The sequence below is a fragment of the Eriocheir sinensis genome, unplaced genomic scaffold, assembly GCF_024679095.1.
Source record: "Eriocheir sinensis breed Jianghai 21 unplaced genomic scaffold, ASM2467909v1 Scaffold264, whole genome shotgun sequence".
Taxonomy (NCBI): Eukaryota; Metazoa; Arthropoda; class Malacostraca; order Decapoda; family Varunidae; genus Eriocheir; species Eriocheir sinensis.
In genome coordinates, this window is record NW_026111570.1 from 147,501 (window position 1) to 175,000 (window position 27,500).

The following is a 27,500-nucleotide window of genomic DNA, read 5'->3' on the forward strand; positions in this document are numbered from 1 at the left end:
CTATTTTTCTTTCGCTTTCTTTTCTTTATCTTCTTTTTGTCCCTCTCCTCCTCCTCCTCCTCCTCAAAGATATCAGTCTAGAGCGTGCTTCTCCCTCCTCTCTCCAATTCATCCCTCTTGCTCCTCCTCTTCCTCCTTCTACTTCTCCACTTCCCTTGAGTCTTGCTTCTGCTTCTGACCCCCCCCCCCCCCTCCTCCTCCTCCTCTTCCTCCTCCTGGTCCTCCTCGTGCGTAATCTCTTCCTCTTCCTCCTCCTCCTCCTCCTCCTCAATTCCGTCTCCTTGTTCTTGTTCCTGAGACCTCTTGACCTTCTTTATCTTTCTTGACCCTGTTCTTTTTTTTTGTTGTTGTTGTTGTTCTTCAGTTGCGTCGCGATTTCATACTCTGTTTTTCATTATTTATTTATTTATTTGTTTTCTTTGCCCCTCATTCTTTTTTTATCTTGTTCTTTTCTTCTTTTACTTCTTCTTCTTTTCTTCTTCTTCTTTTCTTCTTCTCCTTCTTCTTCTTTTCTTCTTCTTCTTCTTCTTCTTTTCTTCTTCTTCTTCTCCTTCTTCTTCTTCTTCTTCTTCTTCTTCTTCTTCTTCTTCTTCTTCTTCTTCTTCTTCTTCTTCTTCTTCTTTTTCTTTTCTTCTTCTTTTTCTACTTCTTCTTCTTCTTCTTATCATTTTCATCATTATCTTTTCCACTCTCTTCTCATATTTATGAGCATGTAATTTAAACAGCCTCTCAGCAGTTTATCTTTACAGAGAGAGAGAGAGAGAGAGAGAGAGAGAGAGAGTCCGGGTTAATTGCCTCATTCATTTTGTCTTAATTAGGAACTGAAGACCGCCATCTCTCTCTCTGATGAAAAAAAAGAAAGTTCATAATTCACAAACACTGTCTTTGACTCCATATTCTTTCCTCTGCAACCCTTAAAATATCGTTAGATCAAATAACATCGTGGGATTCAAATTTTAAAACATCGTTAGATTTCCTTCCCCCCCTCAAAAAAGAGCACATCATTTAAATAGTACGAATATTAGGCAGCAGTAAATGAATAGCAAGATTAGTAGGAGTGATATTAACTTAGAATCAACGTATCTCAGAAATGCCTCGGAGATGAAAACAAAAGGGATTAATCGTGGCGAATTGAAGTAGCACATGATACACTAATAGATGATTTGGAGTTAGTGAAAAGAGCAGCTTAGGTGGTTCTGGGCATTTTGTAGAGGTAGTTATATAACGTCTGAAGAGCGTCCCCGACTCAAGCTACATAACGAATACTCAGCTTGGGAGACAACGCGAGGAATCTGAAATATCAATAAAAAGGATATGATGGAACCTGAAAATTGGCATGTAGACGATGGTGCTGCTGGTGACGGTGGGGGTGAAGGGGGTTAATGACGCTACTCGTTGTGATCGTCGTGATGTTAAGGCGCCTGCAGACTGAAATGGTGGCGGTGGTGGAACTGGTGACGGTGGCGGTGACGTGGGTTAACGGCGTTTGTTTGTGATTGTCGTGATGCTGCTGGTGCTGGATCAAGGTTTAGAAATGTGATTGTTATGTCGCGTTACGCTGCTCAGGGTTTCACCGCGGATTAATGGAGAAATGCAACAGTTAGCTAGTCACGGAATCTACCTCCCTGCCCACCTACCTACCTGCGTGCCTTCCTTCCTGTCTGCCAATCCTCCTGCCCACCTACCCACATGTGTGCCTTCCTACTTTCCTACCTATTTCCCTGCCACCCCTTTTCCATATCTGCCTGCGAGAACGCTAGCCAGCCAATTAGGGAGTGAGGGAGTCCATCTGTCATTTAGCTCTTCATTCTCCCAGCTGGTCATTCATTCAGTCAGTCCGTTGGTCGTCACTCAGGAAAAAGACTGGAACTGCGAATCACGGCGTCTGACTAAATATCTTCCTTCCCTACACGCCTGAAGATGGATAGATTTTTATTTTCTATTTTTTTTACTTGTCTCGCACCAAAAGTCATGCGTGGAGGACTTTTATTGCATCAGAATCTATATATTTGTTGAAAGTCAGTTTGTATTTATTTTCATGTTTTAGAGACCAATTTTTACGTCTGGCAGTTTTTTTTTTTTTTTTTTTTTTTTGTGTGTGTGTGTGAATATATGTTTATGTATCGAAGGCCAGTTTGTGTATATTCTGATGTTTTACGAGACCAACTTTTATTTTCTCTTGCATTGCACCTTTTTTAGTGTGTGTATGTGTGTTTGTTTATTCATCGAAGGCCATTTTCTATATATCGACGTTCTAGTGACCAATTTTTCTGTGCTTCGGTACTGCGTTTTTTCTTTGTATATATATGTTTGATTTATTTATCTATCGAGGAACAGTTTCTATATATTTTGACGTCCTAGAGACCAATTTTTATTCGCTTTGGCATTGCGATTTTTCTTTCCTTTTATTTGCTTGTCCCAGCTGACAGGCACACGCGTCTTAAAAATCACTTGTCCGTGCATCCTGCCTGTGAGGGCTGGACGTGCGCCGCCGCTGCCTGGGTCCTTGTATGCCTTCGCTGAGCCGGGTCGTCCTAAGCCCCTCTGGCCTGGGCGACGGGGGCGGGCGTCGGGTGGGAAGGTTGGGGAAGTGGGTCGGGCCAGAGCGGCTCAACAACTCGACACAAAACCTCTTCCCTCCGCCAGAAAAATAACCCTTGTTCGGCGTCCGTGTTGCTGCGTGCCGTGCTCTCCCCTTACACGAGAACACGCGGGGCGCAGCGGAAAGGCGGCCGTGTTTTTTTTTTTTTTTTTTGTGCCTACATGAAACTGATTCCGTGCTTTGAATGTGATGTTTGCTTTATTGTTTTCTGTGTGTATGTGTGTGTGGGGTGGGTGTTAGTGTGCATGTGGGTTGGGGGGGGGGGGTTCTGTGTGTGTGTGTGTGTGTGTGTGTGTGTGTGTGTGTGTGTGTGTGTATTTAAACTTTATAATGTGATTGTTCATTAAACGAGTCTGCTGACTGCATGCTTATAAAGTGGTTTCAAGATTCCGTACTCCTCAAATTCGTCTGTTTTATCTTCTGCTATAAAAAAAATCACTCGTTAATCAGCTATCACCTCTAAGCGCCGTCAACGCCTTAAGCCTATGGTGGAATTACACTACAAACAAATTCGTCAGTGAATAACCCAGCCGCCGTATGTTTGCTGCATTCATCGGTTACATCATCAGTGGGAGGGTGGACATCCTTCTCAATGTCTGTGTCACTGTGTTGAATAAGGGAGGCAAAGATTCTGGCTCGGTCCGGTGTGGTCTGGTGAAGGGGACGAGGGGTTATGAGGCGGTGCATTGAGGGTGCAAGGTGGGCCATGGAGGGACTGAGCGGGGAGAGATGGGCTGGGGCGGGGCGTGGACAGGTGGACTGGGGCGGGACTCGGGCAGATGGGGAGGATTCAACGATCAAAATGCAAAAAATGACGCAGATTGGAGGGCAGATGCATGACGTGATCGGATTATTTAGTAGGGGACGGGCATGTTGGAATGGGTCAAGAAAACGAGGAATTACAGGGAAAAAAGAATATTGATAGAACGTTTAAACACACACACACACACACACACACACACACACACACACACACACACACACACACACACACTAATAATTACCCCCATCCCTTACCTAACCAACCTCTCCCTTTCTCTCTCCCTTGCAGACGCGCCACCAGAGGGCCGTGGACGAGGCACAGAACCGACCCATTAAAGTGAGGGAATGCTGACCAGCCTCCCGTCGTGTCCCCACAACCACCACCACAACCACCGTCGCCGCCGTCGCTGTTGCTGCTGCTGATGTACTTCCAAGGACTCGCTAGCTCGCAGAAGGCAGTATCTCCTCCACCTCCACCAAACGTCCCTTCTTCCACCTCCTCCTCACTAAGCTCTTAGCACTTTTGAACACGAGGAAGACCACAAGAACAGCAACGGCAAGAAGACCGATTAGAGTGTCCGTGAAAAAAAACATAAGGCAGACTCTCATAAATAGACGTGATGTGGAATGTCTAGGAAGTGTTCCGCCGCCTCTTTGAACTGAAGGAAGGAGACTCAAGTGCTGAAAGGGTATACACAAGCCAGGAGTGTGTTTGGTGGCCTGTGTTTGCGGAAGGGAGACCAACACACAAGCAAGCAAGCGTCTGTGAGTGGCTGGCTGGCTACACACACACACACACACACACACACACACACACACACGCAAACACACATACACAGACACACACAAACACTGGCTCTTATCTGTTATTCTCCCCCTTACTCCCTGCCGCCCTCTATCTCTGCCTCCTCTGTCTCGGTGAAGCGATACGGAGGGCGACCTGACAGACACACGACAATACCCCGAGACACACACACACACACACACACACACCTCAAGGATAGTACAGTATTGTTGTCCTCGTCGTCGTCGCTGCTGCTGTTGTCGTCGTTGTCTTCGTCATCGTTGTTATTGTTGCTGTCGCTGTTGATGGGAGAGATAAAAGAGTGGAGTTCTCGCCTTGTTATGTGTGTGTGTTCTTGAAGAGCTGTTGTCTCTGTCTCTCTGTATCTGAACTGTCTGCTTTCGTGTCAATAGTACATTATAGCTTACTCTAGTCTTCCCTCTTCCTCTTCCTCCTCTTCTTCATATTCCTCCTCCTGTCCTTCACTTCGCTCCTCGCAGTCCCTTTACAAACTCGCCCTTTCTTATCTCCCTCCCACCCTTTCCTCAACACGCGCTACAGAACACTGAATCCTCCCTCCCTCCCTTCACTCATCCAACAGTTATCTCCTCGCCCTCCCTCCTCCTCCTCCTGAGTCGCTGCTGTAGGGGATGATGGGGCTTCGAGTGTGTGCGTGTGTGTATGCGCGTCTGTCGTGGTGACCAATGCCCGGTAGTTCCTTCACCACTTCTCGCTTTGCCGCCACGTCCTCTTGATCTGCCCTCTTTTCCTCCTCCTGCATCTCCTCCTTTTCCTCCTCCTGCTACTACTACTACTCCTCCTCCTTCAAGCAGTCTCCGCCATAGTCTGTACATCTCTGCAATCCTTCCCCTTCGTCTCCTTTCCTATTTCGGCTCGTCTTAGTGTTGCCTTGGGAGTCAGGCTTTCTATTTTGTTATTTAGTCAGCGCAGTTGTTATCGTTGCAAGGTTTTGGGTTGTTCTTTTGTTTCCCTCCCTCTGTATTACGGCCTCTTCTTTAGTAGCCTCATGATCTTCAGTATTCGCTTCATATAGACTCCCTAGCCTTTGTATTCCAGTTGTTATCGTTGTTTCCGCTTCGGCTCGTGTTGCTGGTCCGTCTGGGTTTAGATTCCAGTGAGTCGGAAGGCGATCGGCGGATTATAAGATATTTTTGGGAGGAAAGGTTTCGATTCCTCTTTCCTGCCGTGACTGGTAACTCTGCATGCGTGTGTGTATGTGCGGGGGCGTGTATGTGTGTACGTTTTGTGTACATGTGCGTTTGTGAAGAGGGTAAGTTGCCCTTCACTCCCTTCCTCCTGCCTTCTTGCTCTTTTCGTCCTCCTCGTCCTCCTCTTTCTCCCCTTCCCTTCCCCTTCTTCTACAAGCACAACACGGAAGGGACGAGGTGCATGCGAGAGAGAGAGAGAGAGAGAGAGAGAGAGAGAGAGAGAGAGAGAGAGAGAGAGAGAGAGAGAGAGAGAGAGAGAGAGAGAGAGAGAGTTGTTTTATCTTATCTATTATGAATTATTGTTAACACACACACACACACACACACACACACACACACACACACACACTTGGAGCCCTCGTGTGAAGTGTGCAGTAATTCATTAAACAAAAAAAACAATAATCACACCAAATCGGCTTTTTAAAGTATTTACAAGCCATTAGTGAAGAAATTAACGTTGTCAGCTAAAGTGGCGTTGCAACAGATAGTAATCAATAACTAATGAAAAGAAAATACACGTAATTGTTGTAGAGAAAAGTTCGAGTGAAACTAATAATATCACTCTAATCTATATCAGAGAGAAGAAGAGGAAAGAAATAAAAAAGAAAACAGGAAAAAAGAAAGTGCAAAGAGGAAAAAAGTGAAAATAAAACAAACAACGCCGAAATAAGAGCACGAAGACTCGAACTTGGTGGCGTGAATGTGACAGTAGCGCCACAGCAGCCACGACGTCCACCACCCCCACGGCCACCTGTCCCGTCGCCTTCACCGCCTCCCTCCGTGCCTGCCTACCCCAGTCAACCGCCCCAGACACGTCCCGGCGCCGCTCAGCACTGCTTCCCCGCGGCTCAAGCGTATCCACACCCACTTCTTTTTATTCTCCTTCGTCCGACATCGCCTCGCCTCGGCAGCCGGCCTCGAGGGCTCAGCAACTCGTGTGCGTGAGAACTTTTTCCTCCTCGCCGCGGGATATTAAATAATAGTCAGATAAAAGACATAACAGAGGCGAGTGTGAGTGAGACCATTCCGCAACTTATGCTTATCGCTGTTTTTGTTGTGTTGTAATAATCATTGTTGCTATTGTTGTTGTTGGTATGCGTGTGTGACCGTCAGCGACCGTCATCAGCATCAGCGTCAGCAGCAGCAGCAGGTGGAAAACGAAGTCATTAGTCAGTGCCTCTGCCGCGCGCAAGGTCACGTGTGTTTGAGGAAGGATTTGCTCCGGTCATCATTTATCACTCGACTTGGAGGGGGTCGAGGGCGCAGGCCGGAGCGCGGGTCACGTCGGAGGCAAAAGGCGGAGGAGGAGGAGAAGGTGGAGGGTCGAAGGGTGTAGGAACGTGAGGCAAGTGAAGAAGAGGAAGAAGAAAAGGAGAAATAGGAAGACGAAGGGGACTTTTGCTCTCCTGGAGAAACAACAGAGACACGAGGGGACCAGATTGCAAGAAACACGCGACAGACATTCAGAAACAAAGTAGGAACGAGAAGGGAGGAGCTCAGGAACGAGTAACACCCTTGGATAGCATAGAGCGACGGCGTCCTCCGAGACACGGAGCCTTCGCGGGAGCCTGAGGGCCAGAGCCGCGTGTGAGGCATACAGATCCGCCGCTGAGACACGATGGTAAAGATGGTGCCTCGACGCGGATGGCTGCGGCTCTCCTTCCTGGGGTTGTTGGCGGCCTGTGCACTCGTCTATGTGTACTACTACTCTTCCGGCACCACCGCCCCGCACCTCATGAAGGACGGCAAGCTCCAGCAGCAACAGGATGCGGGGCGGGGCGGCGAGCGGCGGGCTGAGCGGCAGAGCGGCGGCGGCCTTGTGTTGGACGAGGGTCACGGACAGATGGTGCCCTCCGCCCAGTGCCGCGTCATCACGTCGCCCACCACCGACGTCAACACCGTGGACCAGTTCCCCAAGTTCGAGTTCCAGGTGAGTGATCATGACACGTTTGCAGGGTTGGAGTGACTTTCTGTATCCGTTGTGGCTGACGTGTGTACGTGTGTGTGTTTGGTACATTCATGTCGGCATTTGATAGTTTTTATCTGGCATTATTAACGAGGTATATCGTTAAGCAATGATTTATATGTGAATGTTGCTGCGCCATCGGTATAACATAATATCAGACAATAGCAGAATGTTTATTTTTATTTTTCTGCTAGTAATAATGCAAAGAAAACCAGTTGCCAAAAGTTAACAAAGAAAGGTAAGGTTTTATTGCTTCAATAGGGTTTGATATATCACCGCTTATTCAAAACCTCTGTTCTTGTTAAGTATCTGGTACACTACGACCATTGTGTACACAAAGGAGAGAGTTTATTTCACAGTTCGTCAACATGCATTCCTTACCCCAACCACAGGTCTCTGTTAGGTTACTGAGTACCAAGCTCTGTAAATAAGTAAGGAAGCAAGGCGACATTTGATCACACCGGACGGGAAACATGACTCGCTGGTCTCTTCAACTTAAACCAACAGTAAAAAATCAACGATACTACGCTCAGCACAGGAAACATGGGTCTCGTCGAGTCACCCAACACTTTTCATCCAAGGAAAAAGAACAAAAAAATGTCAGCAGTACGTTCACCACGAAAATCATTAAACATCGCTCGCGTCAAATTTGGCTCCCTGGGCGGGGGTAAACAGCGACAGTGCTACGTGACCACCTGGCCGCGGCCGGACCGAGACACCGCGCAGCACACAAAAACACGATTACGGAAAAGGAACTCGATTATAAATATCCCGGGGCGGAGGCAGAGCAACAACGTATTCATAATCAAATAACCTTGAAATATTACCTTGGTTGGGAAGCAGCAGCAGCAGGAGGAGGAGGAGGAGGAGGGCGGCAACAGGGGGGTGGGGGGGGTGGAGATTTACATAGATTTACATAGAACATCAGACCACACAGACCCCATGGTCCAGACTAGGTGGTCTGTCCTTAAACCTAAGTGATTCTACATTAATCAGATGACTCCAAAACCTTGCATTTCAACTCTAGTTAATATTAAGTTGAAGGAAGTGTCGGTCAAGGTTGATTTTAAAGGAGTCAATTGTGTTACACTGGACCAGTGAAGGTGGGAGCTTATTCCATTCTCGCACTACAACGTTGGTGAAAAATTTGGTGGTCTGAATTTACTTGCCTACACTTAAGTTTTGTGGCATGATTCTTCGTTCGCAAAGTGTCATCGATCATAAACATTTTTTTGATTTGTCCACATTCGTAAATCCATTAAGTATTTTGAAACATTCGATCAGTTTTCCTCGGAGGCGACGTTTCTCAAGAGAGAACATGTTAAGGGTGGAATGCCTCTTTTCGTAGGGTTTGTTGCGCATGGAAGGGATCATTTTTGTTGCCCGACGTTGAAGACCATCTAATTTAGCGATGTCCTTTGCATGGTGGGGAGACCAAAACTGTACCGCATATTCCAAGTGGGGTCTGACTAAACTATTGTAGAGCGGAAGTATTACTTCTTTATTTTTTGATAAAAAGTTTCTTTTAATGAAGCCCAACAATCTGTTCGCTTTATTTGCTGCATCGATGCATTGCTGTGATAATTTGAGGTTTGACGCGATTTTGACCCCCAAGTCCTTAACGCATTGAACGCTTTTGAGTTTGACGCCGCGCATTTCGTAATCGAACTTCTTATTTCTTGTTCCAACTTGAAGGACCTGGCACTTGTCTACATTAATTAAAGGGCATATCCCATCTATCAGACCAAGCTGAAATTTTATGCAATTCCTCGTGGAGGCTTTGTCTGTCTTCGTCAGTGATAACCGAGTTACCAATATTTGTGTTGTCTGCAAATTTACTATAATGAGATTATTGATTCCAACATCCACATCGTTGAGAGAGAGAGAGAGAGAGAGAGAGAGAGAGAGAGAGAGAGAGAGAGAGAGAGAGAGAGAGAGAGAGAGAGAGAGAGAGAGAGAGAGAGAGAGAGAGAGAGAGAGAGAGAGAGAGAATGAATCGTAAAAATTAATTAATGTGTGAAAAAATAAACGCTAGCAATAATTATGACATTAGGAAACTCTAAAGTCTTTCGGGGTCTCATTGATGTCATGGAGTAAGCAGAGAAGAGCAGGCGTTAGGCGTTTATAGAAGAAAACGAAGCGAACACGAACTTTACAATGAGTGGCGAAGGTGAATGACTGAGTGACTATTGGGACGGCGAGAAGACCCAACAGGCAACCAGGTCCCCGCGTGGAGATTCAGGTTGTGTTTGTGAGCAAGTCGAGGCTGGGAAGGAGGAGGAGGAGGAGGAGGAGGAGGAGGAGGAGGAAGAAGAACAGTAGCAAGAACAACAACATAAACAAGAACGAGAACAAAGAAAAAGTAAGAAGAGGAGAAAAGAATGAAAAAAAAGGAAAGAAAACGAAAAAGAAGAAGAGTAGGAGGATAAACAGTAACATGAGAAACCAGAAGAAGAGAAGACACAGCATCAGGAAAAGGAATGAGACTTTGCTTCCAGACATAAATGATATATACGTAGTTCGGCCAACCCACGAACACTTATTAGAAGGTAGGAAGATGGATACAGTTGAGCCGCGAGAACTTGTGTATCCTGAGAGTGAGTGAGTGATTGAGGTTAGGCGCCGCAACAGCCAGGGTCATATGGCGCCGTATCCTGAGAGAGATAGCAGAGTGATAAAGGGCAACATAACACTTGAAGGTGATGGTAAGAGATGATAAGGGGATGGTATTCTAAGGGGAGACGCTCAGAATAGTTGGAGGAAGAAGAAGAGGAGGAGGAGGAGGAGGGGGAGGAGGAGGAGCGTATTGTTAGTTATGCTGGGTGGTGGTGGGCATTACAGAGGAAGACCTTGCTATCATTTCCGATTGGGGCAGAAGGAACCTTGTGTCCTTCAATGCCTCAAAAACTCAATTTCTCCACCTATCAACTCGACACAATCTTCCAAACACCTATCCCCTATTCTTCGACAACACTCAGCTGTCACCGTCTTCAACACTAAACATCCTCGGTCTATCCTTAACTCAAAATCTCAACTGGAAACTTCATATCTCCTCTCTCGCTAAATCAGCTTCCTCGAGGTTGGGCGTTCTGTATCGTCTCCGCCAGTTCTTCTCCCCCGCGCAGTTGCTATCCATATACAGGGGCCTTGTCCGCCCTCGTATGGAGTATGCATCTCACGTGTGGGGAGGCTCCACTCACACAGCTCTTCTGGACAGAGTGGAGTCTAAGGCTCTTCGTCTCATCAGCTCTCCTTCTCCTACTGATAGTCTTCTAGCTCTTAAATTCCGCCGCGATGTTGCCTCTCTATCTTCTATCGATATTTCCACGCTGACTGCTCTTCTGAACTTGCTAACTGCATGCCTCCTTCCTCCCGCGGCCCCGCTGCACACGAATTTCTACTCATGCTCATCTCTATACTGTCCAAACCCCTTATGCAAGAGTTAACCAACGTCTTCACTCTTTCATCCCTCACGCTGGTAAACTCTGAAACAGTCTTCCTTCATCTGTATTTCCTCCTGCCTACGACTTGAACTCTTTCAAAAGGATAGTATCAGGACACGTCTCCTCCCGATTTTGACCTTTCTTTCGGCAACCTCTTTTGATTATTTTTTGGGAGCAGCGAGTAGCGGGCTTTTTTTTTATTATTGTTTTCTTTTTTTTTGTACCCTTGAGCTGTCTCCTTTGTTGTAAAAAAAAAAATTAAGAAGAATTTGAATCACCCTTGCAAATGCCTAAATCCTCTTTGCTAAGCATCCGTAGACTTAATTTACAACTCTGCTCTTGATTTTGCGAGCGGGTTAGGCGACTGTGTTATCACTATTGTTTATCTGCTCTGTATCATCCCTGTTGTTATTTATCTTTTTCTTTTTTTGTTTCATATTTTCATGTTTGTTTTCTTTATTACATCATTATTATTACCATCATCATTAGCTGTAGTAGTAGTAGTAGTAGCAGTAGTAGTTGTTGTTGTAGTAGTAGCAGTAGCAATAGCAGACGAGGGAGAGAAAAGTAAAATTCAAACAAAAATAAATAAAAAGCAAGACAAAGAGAATGAAAATTTAAATAAAAGAGAAGAAATGAAAACAACAAACGGAAACCAAAGTCACGCGCACACACAGAGAAGAAAAAAAATCCGCAAAAGTAAAAATAGATGAAAAAATAAACGATAAAATATAAAACAAAACTCCACTTCTACCACCACCACCGAATAGATTCAAATCCTCCGCACATGGCATTGACTTCATTCACCGAAAAAGCTGTAAATAGGTAAATTAATAAACAAAACAAAACAAAAATCATGAACACACATTGATGAGGAGAAAATTATTTGTATAAATATATATACATATTTTATCTCCTCACGGGTACCTACACACCTAACTTTTTCGCGTCCATTTTTCTCTCTTTTTTTGTGTGTGTGTAAATATAAATGCGAAGGGGAGGAGGAAGGGGACGGCCGAAGGGGTTGGGGAAGAGGAAGGGGAAGGAAGAGGAGGGGAAAAGGGAGAAGTAGGAGGGGACAGAGGAAAGGAGGGGAGGAGGAGTTGGATAAGGGGGTGAGAGGGAAGAGGAAAGGAGAGAGACGAGGGGAGAGGGGGAGAAAGGGGTAAATCTGTAGGGTGCTTCTATTAATAGCTATACTACATGTTTCTCTCTCTCTCTCTCTCTCTCTCTCTCTCTCTCTCTCTCTCTCTCTCTCTCTCTCTTGAAAAATATGATAAAGGGGACGAAGTTGTGTGATTGACTTTATCCGTGATTGGGAAGATGGGATGGGTGGGTAAGGGGAAGGGAGAGGAGGGGGGAGGGGGGTGACAGTAAGGGAGGGAAAGAGGGTTTGAGGAGAGAGTAGGAAACGAGGTAATGAAGGGGTGAGGGTATAGTGGAAGGGTAGAGTGGAATGGTAGGTAATGTAGGGGGATAGGGAGGGTAGGGGAAGGCTTTGTGTGATGAGGGTGTGGATGGGGGATTACTGTGTGGAGACCGAGATCAGTGACGGGGTGGAAGGGAGATGGGGAGGTTAATGGGGTGGGTAATGGTGGAGGGTGGAAGGGGGGTTTTAAGCATGGGGGGTATGGGAGGGTGCTGAAAGGGGTGGAGATGGACAGTGGGGTGGGGTATGGTAGGGGTGTCAAAGCTTCCCTCCCCTTCTCCCCCTTCTCCCCCTCCCCCCTTCCATTAAACAGCTGTGTCGCGATAAATTGGCCATAAATAAGACCCAGCTTATGGTATTACTCCTCCCCCCACTTCCCCCTTCTCCTCTAACTCCTCTTCCTCTCCTCCCCTTCCCCTCTCTCTCCTAGCTAATCTCCCCCCCCCCTCTCTTCCTCTCTCCTCCCTGTCATTGTCTCTTCCCTCTCTCTATCTCCCTGTCTCCTGTCCTGTCTGTGTGTCTGTCTGTCTGTCTGTCTGTGTTCCCTCGTCTATTAGTTTTGTTTTTCTCTCTCATAATCTATTTTTAGCTTTTTTTTTACCTTTTTATCTGTCTGACTTTAGGTTCGTCTGGCTTCCTGGCTAGGGCCGAGAGAGAGAGAGAGAGAGAGAGAGAGAGAGAGAGAGAGAGAGAGAGAGAGAGAGAGAGAGAGAGAGAGAGAGAGAGAGAGAGAGAGAGAGAGAGAGAGAGAGAGAGAGAGAGAGAGAGAGAGAGAGAGAGAGAGAGAGAGAGAGAGAGAGAGAGAGAGAGAGAGAGAGAGAGAGAGAGAGAGAGTGTTACAGTATAAAGTAGCCATTGATTTTTAATAGAAGCACAACATAAAAGTATTAACGAGGCCCATCAGTCTGGCGTCCAACCGGGGGATTAACGAGCAACAGTGATGGTGTGATGATAACGCCGATGAACGGTGATTAACGGCAAGAATTATGGCGCCGGGCAAGCTACGGACTGTCCTGATGAACGCGGCGAGTCACAAGTCACGGGGCGAAACAACTAACTCAACGCCGTGTCATCCATTATTCCTCCTAGTCCATCAGGTTGAAATTTGCTACGTGTATATATAAATAGTTTTTTTTTTTGGGGGGGGGGGGGATGAAGGGGGGGGGGTTGTAAGAAGTCGCTCGTAGTCCATCAATTCCGAATTTGTTATGTAGTATATAGATAAATAGTTGTTTCTTTTTTTTTTTTTTGGAGGGGTGGGAGTAAAGAGGGGGGGTCGAGAGGGATGGTTTGGGGTGTTGTAAGTCCCTGTCAATATTGCCTGTTGTGCATCAGTTCCGATTTTGTTATGTAGTATATATAAATGGGTCTTTCTTTTTTACTTCTATTGAGGGGGGGGGGGGATAAGAGCAGGGTCGAGAGGGGTGCTTTGGGGTGTTGTAAGTCGCTGTCAACATTGTCTGTAGTGTGTCAGTTCCGATTTTGTTATGTTGTTTATATAAATGTGTATTTATTTTTTACATTTACTGGGGGTAAAAGGTGGTTCGAGATGGGTTGTTTGGGGTGTTGTAAATCGCTGTCAATATTACCTTTAGTTCATCAGTTCCGATTTTGTTATGTAGTATATATAAATGGGTCTTTCTTTTTTACTTCTATTGAGGGGGGGGGGGGGATAAGAGCAGGGTCGAGAGGGGTGCTTTGGGGTGTTGTAAGTCGCTGTCAATATTGCCTGTAGTGTGTCAGTTCCGATTTTTTTATGTTGTTTATATAAATGAATCTTTCTTTTTTACTTTTATTGGGGGGGTGATAAGAGCAGGGAGGTGGAGAAGGATGGTTTGAGGTGTTGTAAGTCGCTCTCATTATTTCCTATTTCCCTTAGTCCATCAGGTTCGTGTTTGTTACGTGTATATACAAATGGTTCTTTCCTTTTTATTTTACTTTTGGCGGTGGTGGTTAGGGCATTAGGGGGGATGGGGGGAGGGGGTGTTGTAAAGGGGGCGGGGATGGGTCAAGGGGGAATCAAATGGAGGGGGCAGTGTTGCAAGATTATCGTACTCAGAGCATCGTATTTACGTCTTCTGATCTATCACTAGTGAAAAAAAAAAAAAAAACATAAATTAACGATTTTAACTCTAACTATAAATGAATCTCGTTATTGGGGTGAGGGAGATAGTTTTTGGGTCGGAAGTCGGCAAATATAGGTGGCTGAGGACGACAATCTGGCAACGTTGGGGGGGGGGGGGGGTGTAGTCGTCATCATTGTATTTTGCTGCTGCTGCGTGTGTCAGTGTGAGGTGGATTGTTATCAAGAAATTAAAACACTTGTCACTCACAGGATCTCCTATTTTATTGAGGTTTTGTTTTATATTCGCACGTCGTTTCTGCTTTGCACGTATTTTTTCGTTTTTTTTTATGTACTTCTCTTCTTGCATACGCCTCAGACCGGAATATATATAACTTATTATTATTTTTTATTCATTATGGGAAAAAAAACACGTTAAAATAATGGAAAAAAGGAAGGAAGGAAAGCATGGAAGGAAGAATGATTAGATGGAGTGCTAAAGTGAGAGAGAAAAATGAAAGGAAATAAGAAAGACAGAGAAAGAAAGAACGATACCATGATGGATTGGGAGCTTTTACCAAGACAAGGGAAAGAAGGGAAGGACAAAGGGAAGCTTGGCAAAGGATCTCCACTTGTTATCATCTTATTACCCTCCCTACACACACACACACACACACACACACACACAGGGAGAGAGAGAGAGAGAGAGAGAGAGAGAGAGAGAGAGAGAGAGAGAGAGAGAGAGAGAGAGAGAGAGAGAGAGAGAGAGAGAGAGAGAGAGAGAGAGAGAGAGAGAGAGAGAGAGAGAGAGAGAGAGAGAGAGAGAGAGAGAGAGAGAGAGAGAGAGAGAGAGAGAGAGAGAGAGAGTGTGTGTGTGTGTGTGTGTGTGTGTGTCTACTAGTCTGGATCTGAGTAGAATAAACAAGTGGATGGAGGAGGAGGAGGAGGAGGACCCGCCATCAAAGTGAGACTGTTCGTATGTTTGATGCTGTGTGTGTGTGTGTGTGTGTGTGTGTGTGTGTGTGTGTGTGTGTGTGTACGCGCGCGCTTGTAGGGTAGGGTCAGGATGTGGGTGGGTATTTGCATGTTCAAAAAAACTAATAAAAAGAAAAAGAGAGAGTGCTCATCCATGCAAGCCAGCCTCTCCTTAACGGTGCACCTTTTTACTCTTTAATGAAGCTGAAAGGCAAGGTAAATTTTGGGGCATAGAGTGTACCTGCGCAAGTCCTCTGTGCTCATCTCATTGGGCCAGTTCGAACGTCCAACACCGTCATAGTCAGCGCTCAAATCAATCTATATTCACCACAATGATCCGTTATTTCTATACTCAATACCGGATACTGATAAAGAGATATCCTATGAAGTTTCCTAAAATTCCCCCCTCGATTTTATATGAACGCCAAACACTAGAGCTACAAGGAATTTTCGTCGTATTTTGTGTTTGGTTGCGGAGCTTACAAACTTGCTGCATTGGATTGTAAAACTCGCTCCTTGTCCCTTGAGGCCTTGAGCACGCGGTAAAATATCTCGTGTCACGCAATGGAAACTGGATAGAGATTCTTCTTCTTCAGCGGCTGTTTTTCTTCATTTTTGTCCTTGAACTTAAATTATAGGGATAGGAAAGCACTCGAAGGCATGATCATGTAAAGAAAGAAGGAAGGCATGATCATTTAAAGAAAGAAGGAAAGAAGGAAGGAGGGAAAAGAAAGAAGAACGAATGAAAAATGAAGTGAAAAACGGAGTAAGTATTGGAAAGAGAGAGAGGAAGTTATAAGTCTGTTTGAGCAGTCGAAGGCTTGATCATTTAAAGAAAGAAGGAAGGAGGGAAAAGAAAGAAGAACTAATGGAAGATGAAATGAAAAACTGAGTACGTAAATAATGGAAAGAGAGAGGAAGAAAGAAAACAGAAAGCTCAGTTATTCATCCTCCCATTCTTCCATGCTTTCTTTCCTATGAAACTCAAATTAACTCCTAACACTTTTTATCATTTGCCAACACTCATCGAAAGGACAACAAATCTTTACTCTATCTTGAAAATTTGCTTAGAACCACAAACTGTCCTTTACCGTAAAATAGCAGCGTGACGTCGAGTTCCTTTTGTCACTTACTAAGAATCTTTTAATGGCATCCGGATCTTAGTCATTCAATCTCCTGAGCTGTTTACCGGGAACCTCCGTGACGTAGAAAGAGCGGCGCCTCCCACCTGTCCTATCGTTAGCCAATTACCTGTACGTGTAAGGATGAGAGGAAGAGGCGATTGAGAAAGACTTAATGTGTGTGTGTGTGTGTGTATGTGAGAGAGAGAGAGAGAGAGAGAGAGAGAGAGAGAGAGAGAGAGAGAGAGAGAGAGAGAGAGAGAGAGAGAGAGAGAGAGAGAGAGAGAGAGAGAGAGAGAGAGAGAGAGAGAGAGAGAGAGAGAGAGAGAGAGAGAGAGAGAGAGAGAGAGAGAGAGAGAGAGAGAGAGAGAGAGAGAGAGAGAGAGAGAGAGAGAGAGGACGCTCGAGGCAGACTGTTAGAGAGAAAGAAAGCGAAACAAATAGAAACAGAGAGAGCGAATAGAAAGACTTGATTAGCGAGAGAAAGAAGCCAAAAGAGAACGAGAAAGAAAGAGAGAGAAGAGAAAGGGATAACAAAGGAAAATAGACGATAAAGACGCTTATCTCACACAAAAATCTTGATCCTGGACATTCCGCGTAAAGTAGGGAGAAGAGGAGGGATGAAATGGAAGGAGCTCATTAATAAGGCTAAATCCATAAAGCTATAAACAACCCGGCGAGCGTGGGAGGCTGTGTTGTCGCCCTCAAGGTATACAAGACTGAGAGGCGTGTTGGACGTGATCTCAATCCTCGCTGGCAAGCATTGAAAGCGAGACTGACCTACCAAACTGACACTACTATTCGATTTCCTTTTCCACTTTCATTTGCTCCATTTGCGGACGAAAGGAAGAAAGAAGCACATCAGGAAAGGCCGAGAGAGGTGGAGGCAAGAAGAAACAAATATCTGAGCATTGACAATAAGGGGAGACTAACGCGCGCCTAACATCACAACTGGATTTCTTTTTTCCAATTCATTCCTCTTCTATATATGGCGAAAGAAACAAAGAAGCATGCAAGAAAACGCCAAGAAAGATATAAACACAAAAGAAAAAGATTGTCCGAGCATTGAAAACAAGATTGACCCACGAGACTTACATTACAATCCGACTACCTTATCCACTTTCTTTCGCTCCATATGTCGGACGAAAGAAAAAGAGAGAAACCATGCAAGAAAACGCCAAGAAAGATAGAAAGAAGAAAGCAAATTTTCCGAGCATTGAAAACACGACCAACCCACCAGACTGACACTCACTCGCCTGACAGTGCAATTTGGCTTCCTTTTCCGAGTTATTCTTCCTCATTTGGTAGACGAAAGGGAAAGAGAGGCATGCAAGAAGACGCCGAGAAAGATTGAAACAAGAAAAAAAAAGTGTAAAGCGTTGAAAAGAAGACTGACTTAAAATACAGACACTCGCTTTGACATTACAGTTTGATTTCCTTTCCTAATTCATTCCTCTTCATTTAGTGGACGAGAGAAAGATAAAAGCATGCAAGAAGACGCCGAGAAAGATTGAAACAAGAAGAAAAAAAGTGTCCAAGCATTGAATAGAAGATTGACCCACCAGACTGACATTGATCACGTGACATTAGTTTTCAGTTTCCTTTCCCAATTCATTCCTCTTCATTTATTGGACGAAGGAAAGATAAAAGCATGCAAGAAGACGTCGAGAAAGATTGAAACAAGAAGAAAAAAAGTGTCCAAGCATTGAATAGAAGATTGACCCACCAGATTGACATTACTGCCCCGATTTTACAGTTTGGTTTCCCTTCTTCAGCTTATCCCTCTTCATTTGGCGGACGAAAGAAAGACAAAAGCCTGCAAGAAAACGTCTAGAAGTATAGAAGCAGGAAGAATAGAACCTGGTCGCATCCCAACGATCTTTTATTTTGTTACAGTGAGTAAAGGAAGCAGCTCAAGAGGCAAAAAGAAAAAAAAACAATAAAAAAAGAATAAATAAGTCCCCCAAGCGCTACTCCTGTAAAAGAAAACAGAATGAGTGGCCACCATAGAGTGTCAATTTCGGATCGCTCTTGATGAATGTTTTAATGGAAAGGCGGACGATACTCTCCTCTTTTTTATGTGTCACCTGATGCTCGTCTTTTTTATCACGTAGACAGTGTGACTAAGCGCCATCGTTACCAGATTGTCCTACTCGGTGTATATATTGTATTTCCGAGTTCTTATACCAAAGACTGTCGACCCCACATAGTTAACGATATCCACTTATTGTTACAGTTTAAATCGGTAGTTATTGATGTTTTGTTTTGTAGTATTTATGGGTGAGAAGCCGGAAAATGCACCGTTATGCGTACGAGAATCTGGTAACACTGCTCGACGCCCCCACAACGTTAACGATATCCATTTACTGTTATCGTTAAAATCGGTAATTATTGATACTTTATTTTTTTGCAATATTTATGGGTGAGAAACCGGAAAATACAATGTTATGCCTAAGATAATTTGATAACACTGCACGACGCCCCCATACCGTTAACGATATCCATGTACTGTTAGCGTTAATACCGATAATTATTGATGTGTTTTGGAATATTTATGGGTGAGAAACCGGAAAAGGCAATGTCATGCTTCTACGAGAATCTGGTAATACTGCTCGACGCTTCCCTCTCGGCGGCGGGCGGAGTGTCACACGAGAGGGAAAAAAGCGAGCGAGCGAGAGCATTGTGGGTAAAGGAAAGGAAAATGTGACGACGCCGGAGAGTAAACAGACACCGACTACCTCCTTGAAACGTTTAAATAAAGTCTCAGCGTGGGAAGGTGACCGAGTTTGTTCTATTCGATAGGGATGGAGTTAAATGACACTAACCTATATACGGATGCAATACTACACCTGAGAGTTTTGATTGATTTATTTGTTGTACTTTTTCATTCTATTCTTGTTTTTTTTTTCTTGTTCTGTTTATCACTAGTTAGTTTGTTTATTTCTTTCCTATATCTTTACCTGTACGCGTAATTACCTCAGACTCTTGATTTACTTATTGGTATGGTTTTCTTTCTTATTTTTTTTCCCGTCCTGGTTATCAGTAAGGTAGTTTATGTATTTCTTCATTCATTCATTCACTCATTCATTATAACTGCTATTAGTGTTCTAGTCATTGCATTCTCTAACTTCTACTACTTATATTTCCTTTCAATTCAGTAAGCGATAGTTCTTCCTCCTTTCAACGTCACACAAAACTCATCAACATCATCATTTTCATCACCATCATCATCATCATAACATTTCCTACAATTTTCATCACTTTGGGCCTCATCCCTACCACACCTGACCACACTACACTATGACCACTACAATTCCGCTCCCCCCTTCAACCTTACCACCGTAACTACCCGATTCCGCCACCACCACCTTATCTACCCTTTCCCTCAACCTTCACCTACCCCCGCACCACACGTTACTATGATTAAGACTGCTTCGTGTGTGTGTGTGTGTGTGTGTGTGTGTGTGTGTGTGTGTGTGTGTGTGTGTGTGTGTGTGTGTGTGTGTGTGTGTTTGTGTAGGCGTGAGAATGTGCGGCGAGTCCTATCAAGCGGCGCCACAAGATGATAGGCTGAGAATACGTGTTTATCCGATTATTACTCATATATATTATTTCAACGGTACTTATCCTCGTGCTAATACGCCCTAGTGATCTATTCTTCCCTTTTCACCTTTCATGTCGCCGCCCTTCCCTTCCCTTCTTCCTTCCTTCCTTCTCTCATTACCTCTCCTCGCTTATTCCTCTTCCTCCTCCTTCTCCTCCCTCCTTTTTTACCTCCTCGCTTCATATCCAGCTTTCATGTAACGCCTCCTTAGTCATTCCTCCATTGCTTGATAGACAGATAGGTGTGTGTGTGTGTGTGTGTGTGTGTGTGTGTGTGTGTGTGTACATAAGGTTAATTACAAGGCTGATTCAGTATTTATTTCTTTATTTTTTTGTGGGTTAGTTCTAATCAGCCATGCGCGAAAGCCGAGTTCATTTCCGAGTACATGGATGGATGTAAAGATAAGATACCTTTATGATTTTTTTTGTGTGTGTGTGTGTGTATATTGGTGGAGGGGAAAATGTTATATCGTTTACATATTCGTATTTTTATAAGTTTTTATTTCATATATTTTTTTTGCTCGTGGGCAATGATGTTTGTTTATATATTTCATGTTTGAGAGGATTATATGCTTTGATGAGAGAGAAGAGAGATATAGAGATATAGAGAGAGAGAGAGAGAGAGGAGGGAGGAGGAGAGGGAGAGGGAGAGGAGGGAGAGAGAGGAGAGGGAGAGAGAGGGAGAGAGGGAGAGAGAGAGAGAGGAGGAGAGGAGAGAGGAGAGGGAGGGAGGGAGGAGGAGGGAGGAGGAGGGAGGAGGAGAGAGAGAGAGAGAGAGAGAGAGAGAGAGAGAGAGAGAGAGAGAGAGAGAGAGAGAGAGAGAGAGAGAGAGAGAGAGAGAGATACATTATCTGGCTGTGCACGTAATTGTGAGGGTGACGTAATTTGATGGTGACCTTATGTTTGTTCTCCTCACCCACACGTCACCACCGACCTTATCTCTATCCCTTTCATCGATTCTCTCTCTCTCTCTCTCTCTCCATCGATAAATTCACAAATTTTCCCTCTCGTAAGGTGCGTGTTTATGTGGTGTGTGTGTGTGTGTGTGTGTAGGTTTGCGTGCATGACTGAGTTTAACCATTTTTTCTCATCCTTTTTGCACACACACACACACACACACACACACACACACACACACACACACACACACACACACACACACACACACACACACACACACGTACACACACTTGAGGTCTACAGGTATAGTGGTTTTGGCCTAATTAGAAGCGCCGGCCAGGTAGTGTAATCCATGAAGGTAAAATTACAGGTGGCGGAGGGAAATTTAGGAAGGGGAAATGGAGGGAGGGAGGAACTAATGGAGGGGGAAGGGAAGGGGAAAGGAGCAAGGGGAAGGGGGAAGGGAAATGAAGCACAGAAGGGAGTAGTGAGACGAGGAGGCGGAGGTGGAGGAAGGGAAAATAAATGCGAGGAGTAGGTAGGTGAAGGGACGAAGATAGAAGAAAAGTAAAGAAAATGAGAAGATAGATGAAAGGGACGGGGAGAAAGTTGAAGGAGAATTAGGAGGAGGAGTAAAGGAAAAAAGGTGAATAGTGTGGGAAGAAGAGGGGTGAAGAGGGAGGTAGAGGAAAGAGAGAAAGGAAAGTGGAGGAACACAGTACAGGAAGAGGGTGGAAGGGAAGAAGAGAAATAGGAAAAAAGGAAAAACAAGTGCAAGAGAAAGAGAGGACGATGGGAGAAGGGAGGATGAAGCTAAATTTGTAAAGACTGTAACGAATGGAGGAGGAGGATATGTAGGATTCTAAAAGGATGACGATGTTAAGAAGAAAAGAAGGAAAAGAAGCAGTAAATGGAAAAGAAGACGGTGATAATGAACATTTATAGTAGTAATAATGATAGTAAAAATAATAGTAATGAAATATCCCTCATTATCAGCTAAAGACAAGAGATTAAGGTGAGGTCACGTCAGGAAAAGATCAGAAAAAAATAACACGAATATAAGAAAACATCATTATTATCTTTTTTTTTATCTCAAAGCTCGCGTAATGCATTCCCTTAATTAATTACTGAAACATGTTTACCTCAAAGTTTCTCTTCAGTTATTTATTTTAAGCATAGATATATTCATGTTGCTTTGCGTTGTAACTATTATTATTATTTTTATTTTGTTTTCGTGGCACCAAAACAAAACAAAAAAAATATAGCAAAAAAGAGAAAAACAAGAAGCGAATGAAACTTATGAAAACGAAAAGAAAACAAAACAAAAAATAGGAAAAAAGATAAGAAAAAAAGGGAAGCGAATAAAATTTACCACAACCAAAACAAAAACAAAAATAAAATAGCGAAATTGAAAAAAAAAAGGAAGCGTTGTTTTTTTATCAATTTCGCTTTTTTTTGGTTTTGATTTTTTTATATTGGTTGTAGTAAATTTTATTCGCTTCCCTTTTTTTCTTATCTTTTTCTAATTTTTTTGTGTGTGTTCTTTTCGTTTTAATAAAGTTTCATTCGCTTCCTGTTTTTTCCCATTTTCGCTATTTATCATTTTTTTTTATTTCATTGTACTAAATTTCAATCGCATGCTGTATCTCTTTTTCGATTTTGTTTTAATCGGTCACAAGTTTCATTCGCTTCCTGTTTTTTTTTCTTCTCTTTTTTCTCCGCTATTATTTTTTTGTTTGTTTTTGTTTCCTTTAATAAGTTTGAATCGCATCCTGTATCTCTTTTTCGATTTTTTTTTCACAAGTCTCGCCCGCTTTCTGTTTTTTCTTCTCTTTATTCTGCTATTTTTTTGTTTGTTTTTGTTTTCTTTACTAAGTTTCAATCGCATCCTGTATCTCTTTTTCGAATTTTTTTTTCATCGCTGTCACAAGTTTCATTCGCTTCCTGTTTTTTTTTCTTTTCTTTTTTCCGCAATTTTTTATTTTTTTGTTTTGTTTTTTTGTTATCTTTACTAAATTTCAATCGCATCCTGTATCTCTTTTTCGATATTTTTTTGTCATCGCTGCCAAAAGTTTCATTCACTTCCTGCTTTTTTTTCTTCTTTTTTTCCGTTATTTTTTGTTTGTTTTGTTTGTTTTTATTTTCTTTACTAAATATCAATCTCTGTGTGTTTCTAATTATCTCTTGTTATTATGATTACTTTTCTTTTTTCTTCATTTTCTTATTTTCTTCATCTTCTTCTACTTTTTATTCTCCTTATTCTTTTTCCTCTTAGTTCTTTTTCCTCTTCTTTTTTAATGTTATTTTCGCATCCTGTATCTCTTTTTCGATTTTTTTTATCGGTGTCACAAGTTTCATTCTCTTCCTGCTTTTTTTTCTCTTTTTTTCCGCTATTTCCGCAATCATAATTATTTGTCTTCTTTTATTTTTGTTGTTATTTCTCTCCCTCGTGCATTAAATAATATGAGTTCTCGTAACTGTTATCATTTATTCATTCCCTTGATTACGGTAAAATTTGCTTGCCTCGTTTTATTAATTATTTTTTTTGGGGGGGTCATGCGTTAATGTAATTTTTTTATATATATTTTTTATTACATCGGTTTATTTTATGCTCTGTAATTTAGTTTTTTTACAGGAAAGAAAACGAGGAAATTTGTGTTTGGAAGTCTGTCTGGCTATTCTTGTACTGGTTGTTGTTGTTGCTGTTGTTGTTGTTGTTGTTGTTGTTGTTGTTGTTGTCGTCTTGATATGCTTCTTCACAACCTCGTTCTTATTTTTTTCTCCTACTCTTTTTACTCCTTCTCCTTCTCCTCCTCCTCCTTTACTTAATTTTCTTTTGTTTCATGATCTCCTTTTCTTCTTTCCTCCTCCTCCTCCTCCTCCTCGTCCTCCTCGTCCTCCTTCACTTGTTTTCTCCGTATCCATTGTCAGAGAGAGAGAGAGAGAGAGAGAGAGAGAGAGAGAGAGAGAGAGAGAGAGAGAGAGAGAGAGAGAGAGAGAGAGAGAGAGAGAGAGAGAGAGAGAGAGAGAGAGAGAGAGAGAGAGAGAGAGAGATTGCAGTGGGTACGAACACACTTTTCATCTGCCATTCAGTCTGTCTTTCCATCATTATCTGTCTGTTTTTATGTGTGTGTGTGTGTGTGTGTGTGTGTGTGTGTGTGTGTGTGTGTGTGTGTGTGTGTGTGTGTGTGTGTGTGTGTGTGTGTGTGTGTGTGTGTTTGATCATTAATTTTTTTTTCCTGTCTTTCTACTAACCTTCTTGTGGTATTTTTGTCTTTCTGTCTAACTGTATATAAATGTATTTGTGCTTGCCGCCGGCCACACACACACACACACACACACACACACACACACACACACACACCACACACACACACTTGTTTGACCTGTTTGAGTGCTCGGGGTTTAGCTGATGTCTGCATGAATGGGACCTGAGGGAGGGGTGGGTGGGCTGAGAGAGAGAGAGAGAGAGAGAGAGAGAGAGAGAGAGAGAGAGAGAGAGAGAGAGAGAGAGAGAGAGAGACTGACTGACTATACAGACGGTCGTGTTATTTCTACATACACGGTTTTGCACTTTACACGGAAAGCAAGAGAATATAATCAACCAACCGCAATGTTCCTATACTGTGGACGTCTGATTGTACTGAAAGAGTAGTGGCCCAGTATAGTTTCAATTTGTTAATCGCCTTCTGCTGTATTCGCTTGATCCACAAATTTCAATGCGTTAAGAGTAAATCGTTATGTTCGTCCTACCCACAAGTATCGTCACTACGCTAAAAGGAGACTAAATGGAGGGCTTGTACTATTAGTCAATCTCTAAGGCAGGAGCTTCGAGTCTCTAGTCTCATGCAGTAGATCTGCTAAGTATGCTACAGTGCTGCCCTCTATGAAAGTTCCGGCCCATTACTGCGGATAATAACATTCAGGGTTCCTTAAAGTGGACTCGACAAGAAGAAAGATTACCAAACTTAGGGGTTACCTGTATGTTTTGTTGTGATTTTAGAGGATTTGATAAATGTGATAAATTATGTTGGGTAGGAATTGTATATCTGATCACGACGTCTGGAACAGTGATCGGTGCGGAGGGTATCAGAGGAAGGACCATATTCTTCAACATTTCGGCGGCCAAGCACACACATTTGACATGGCTTTCGCAGGAGTTGTGGACATTTTCATTGGTAGTTTCATGACTGATGGTAGTTTGACAAAGCTTCTGTACCACGAACGTGAAGAAAAGTGCTCTTGACAACTCGATTTCTCTTTTTTGGGCATCTGAAAAAAAAATATTGTGAGAGCCGGAAGCACCTGAGAATACCATCGTGCCTGTACGTGCTTGCCTGGACATTTCCTCTGTTTCCTTTAGATAGCGTATGTCTAATTTTGCAGACTTTCCTCTCGAGTGGTATTGAATAAGTTTTCTTGAGATATTTTTAGTATTCTTCCAAGACGAGTCTACATTCGTGTACAAACTTTATTCTTGAGTAACGAACGTAACGAGGGCGTTGTCTCTTTGCTGCACACTGAACGTCACCCCGGAGAGTTTTCACAGCAGGTGGCTTACCAAAAATTGAATTCCCCGTTCCAAATAAAGTCGGACCAGAGTGTTATGGGAAGCTGTTTGGGGTTCTTATTCTCGAGGCAAAACGTCTTGTTATCACGCACGAATCTAGCTGTTTTCAGGGCGTCTTCATATGAGCTTAGTGTAGGGAAGTTCTTCTAAGGATTTTTTTCACTGACTTTTGCACTAATCTTAGGTCTTTGTGTTGTTAAATATCCGTTTTCGTTAAGTTTAGGTATATTGAAAAGTGTGTAAACGTTTCCAGCTCTAGGACGCGAGTTTAAATAAGTGTAAGACGTGAGGATTAGTGTAAGTGGCAGGATCAATCGTAATGATAAATACCCACATGCTGTCCTGAAGACCACCTATCAACCCGAACTCTAAAGGAACTGTCCAAGTGAATCAAGAATGAGCTCCGTGGTGGCAACATCACCCAAGAATAGATGGCGCCACTATAAACACGTGCTTGCGTCATGACGGGCTTGGACCGACCACCAGGCCCCTTAAGAAAGGCTATCGACACTCTAGGCCAGAACGTAAAAAAAAAAAAAAAAAAAAAAAATTGGAAGGGTCGGTGTTGTTGATAGGAATCTTCTTTGTTTGGCGTTTTTGGTGGTGACGCCTCGAAGTTTGGCGACCTCGACCCCATAGAATATACGTCAGGGTAGTGGTTAGTGATAAGGCGAAGGGGGAGGCTGTTCAATGCCACCTCTCAGTGCATATTCATCTCCAGTTGATCTCCTTTGGCAGTCTTTGGCAACGCTTCTAAACTCCTCTATATGCTGCTATCCAGTTTGACTTTATGCAATACACTTACGGCCCAGTTAAACCCACTTTTGACCGCTGCATTCAGTGAGTGGTGCCGTCATGCAGTATTATTTCATGCCTGCTGAAAATGGCAACGCAGTAAGTACTTTAAAAGCCATGTTGAGCACTTATTCTGCCGGTGTGTGTGTGTGTGTGTGTGTGTGTGTTCCCCCTCTCTCTTATTGCAGGATATAATTCAGTTTCCATATTGCTATTGTTATTCCCTTTAGTATTGTTTCATGAACGTTGGCAGGCGGGCAGCGTAGAGTTGGGGGCATGACCGCGCGATGTCACAAGGGGGAACGCGGCACGTAAAGGGTTATCAGGCAATCACACAGAATGGCAGCTGTCGCCGTAAAGTTGGCCCTCCTCGTTGCCTCTGATACAGGCACAAGCGGCGGATGACAAACTGCACATGTAATTGCACAGGAGTCTTACGGCGGAATGACCTCCCCGTGTTGTTCCGTCGTGTAATAGTTTTCGTCCGGTAATTACATTCAGACGTGTAACGCTCATGAACGAGTGTGTTTAATGACCTTCACGCTCATTAATTGCCTTTACTTATAAATTACGACGCTCCAGCTCTTTCACATACAGCATTAGTGTCCTGTCCCGGCGTTTAATATGTAGTACTAAAAAAAAAAGAAGAAAAAAAAGAAAAAAGTTATTATGCTGCCTTTGTGCTAGAAAATAACATCGACTTCAATTATATGATGACAACCAGTGCCGAAGAATCCTCAAATGATTTTTTTTCATAATCGTATTAGATCGGTATTCTCAGACGCTTCCCCGAATTTCACATCAACTATTTCGAAAGGCCGAGAAAAGGAGATTAATTCGGTTCTCTTGAATGTTTTTTTAACGTTTATGATATAGAAACTTAGTCGAACTACCATCAGGGTCATAAAACTACTTCCATGTCAAGGCTCTCGACTCCTATGAAAGCCTTGTCGTTAAATGTGTGTGCTTGGACGCCGAAATGTTAAATAGTATAGCTCTTAGTGTCCTCGCGTTTCAAGTTTCAAGTCCTGTTTTCTCTCTGTTAAACGTCGACTTGGTTCACGGACTGACTTCCACCGCTGACCCATACCGTGTTTCTTTTCCTTCTTTTTTTGTCGTTTTTTCAGTCACTTGCTCTTAGTGTCCTATCGTTCAAGAGGCTTTTCAAGTTCTGTTTCCTCTCTGATAAACGTCGACTAGGTTTACTGAATCACTTCCACCGCTGACCCATACCGAGTTCCTTTTCTTTTTCTTTATAT

At 43.4% G+C, this 27,500-nt stretch overlaps 1 protein-coding gene and 1 long non-coding RNA gene across 2 annotated transcripts in view; both read left to right on the forward strand.

Moving 5' to 3' along the window:
• The window catches only part of LOC126991355 (uncharacterized), a 97,918-nt gene extending 93,494 nt beyond the window's left edge, over positions 1 to 4,424 (forward strand). Inside the window, exon 4 of the long non-coding RNA XR_007745439.1 lies at positions 3,654 to 4,424. This is a non-coding gene — a long non-coding RNA (uncharacterized LOC126991355). The remainder of the gene's footprint in view (positions 1 to 3,653) is intronic.
• Positions 4,425 to 5,954: 1,530 nt separating this feature from the next.
• Positions 5,955 to 27,500, forward strand: part of LOC126991361 (uncharacterized) — a 91,907-nt gene continuing 70,361 nt past the window's right edge. Inside the window, exon 1 of the mRNA XM_050850122.1 lies at positions 5,955 to 7,307. Coding sequence (XP_050706079.1) covers positions 6,996 to 7,307 — 312 coding nt within the window. The 5' untranslated portion in view covers positions 5,955 to 6,995. The remainder of the gene's footprint in view (positions 7,308 to 27,500) is intronic.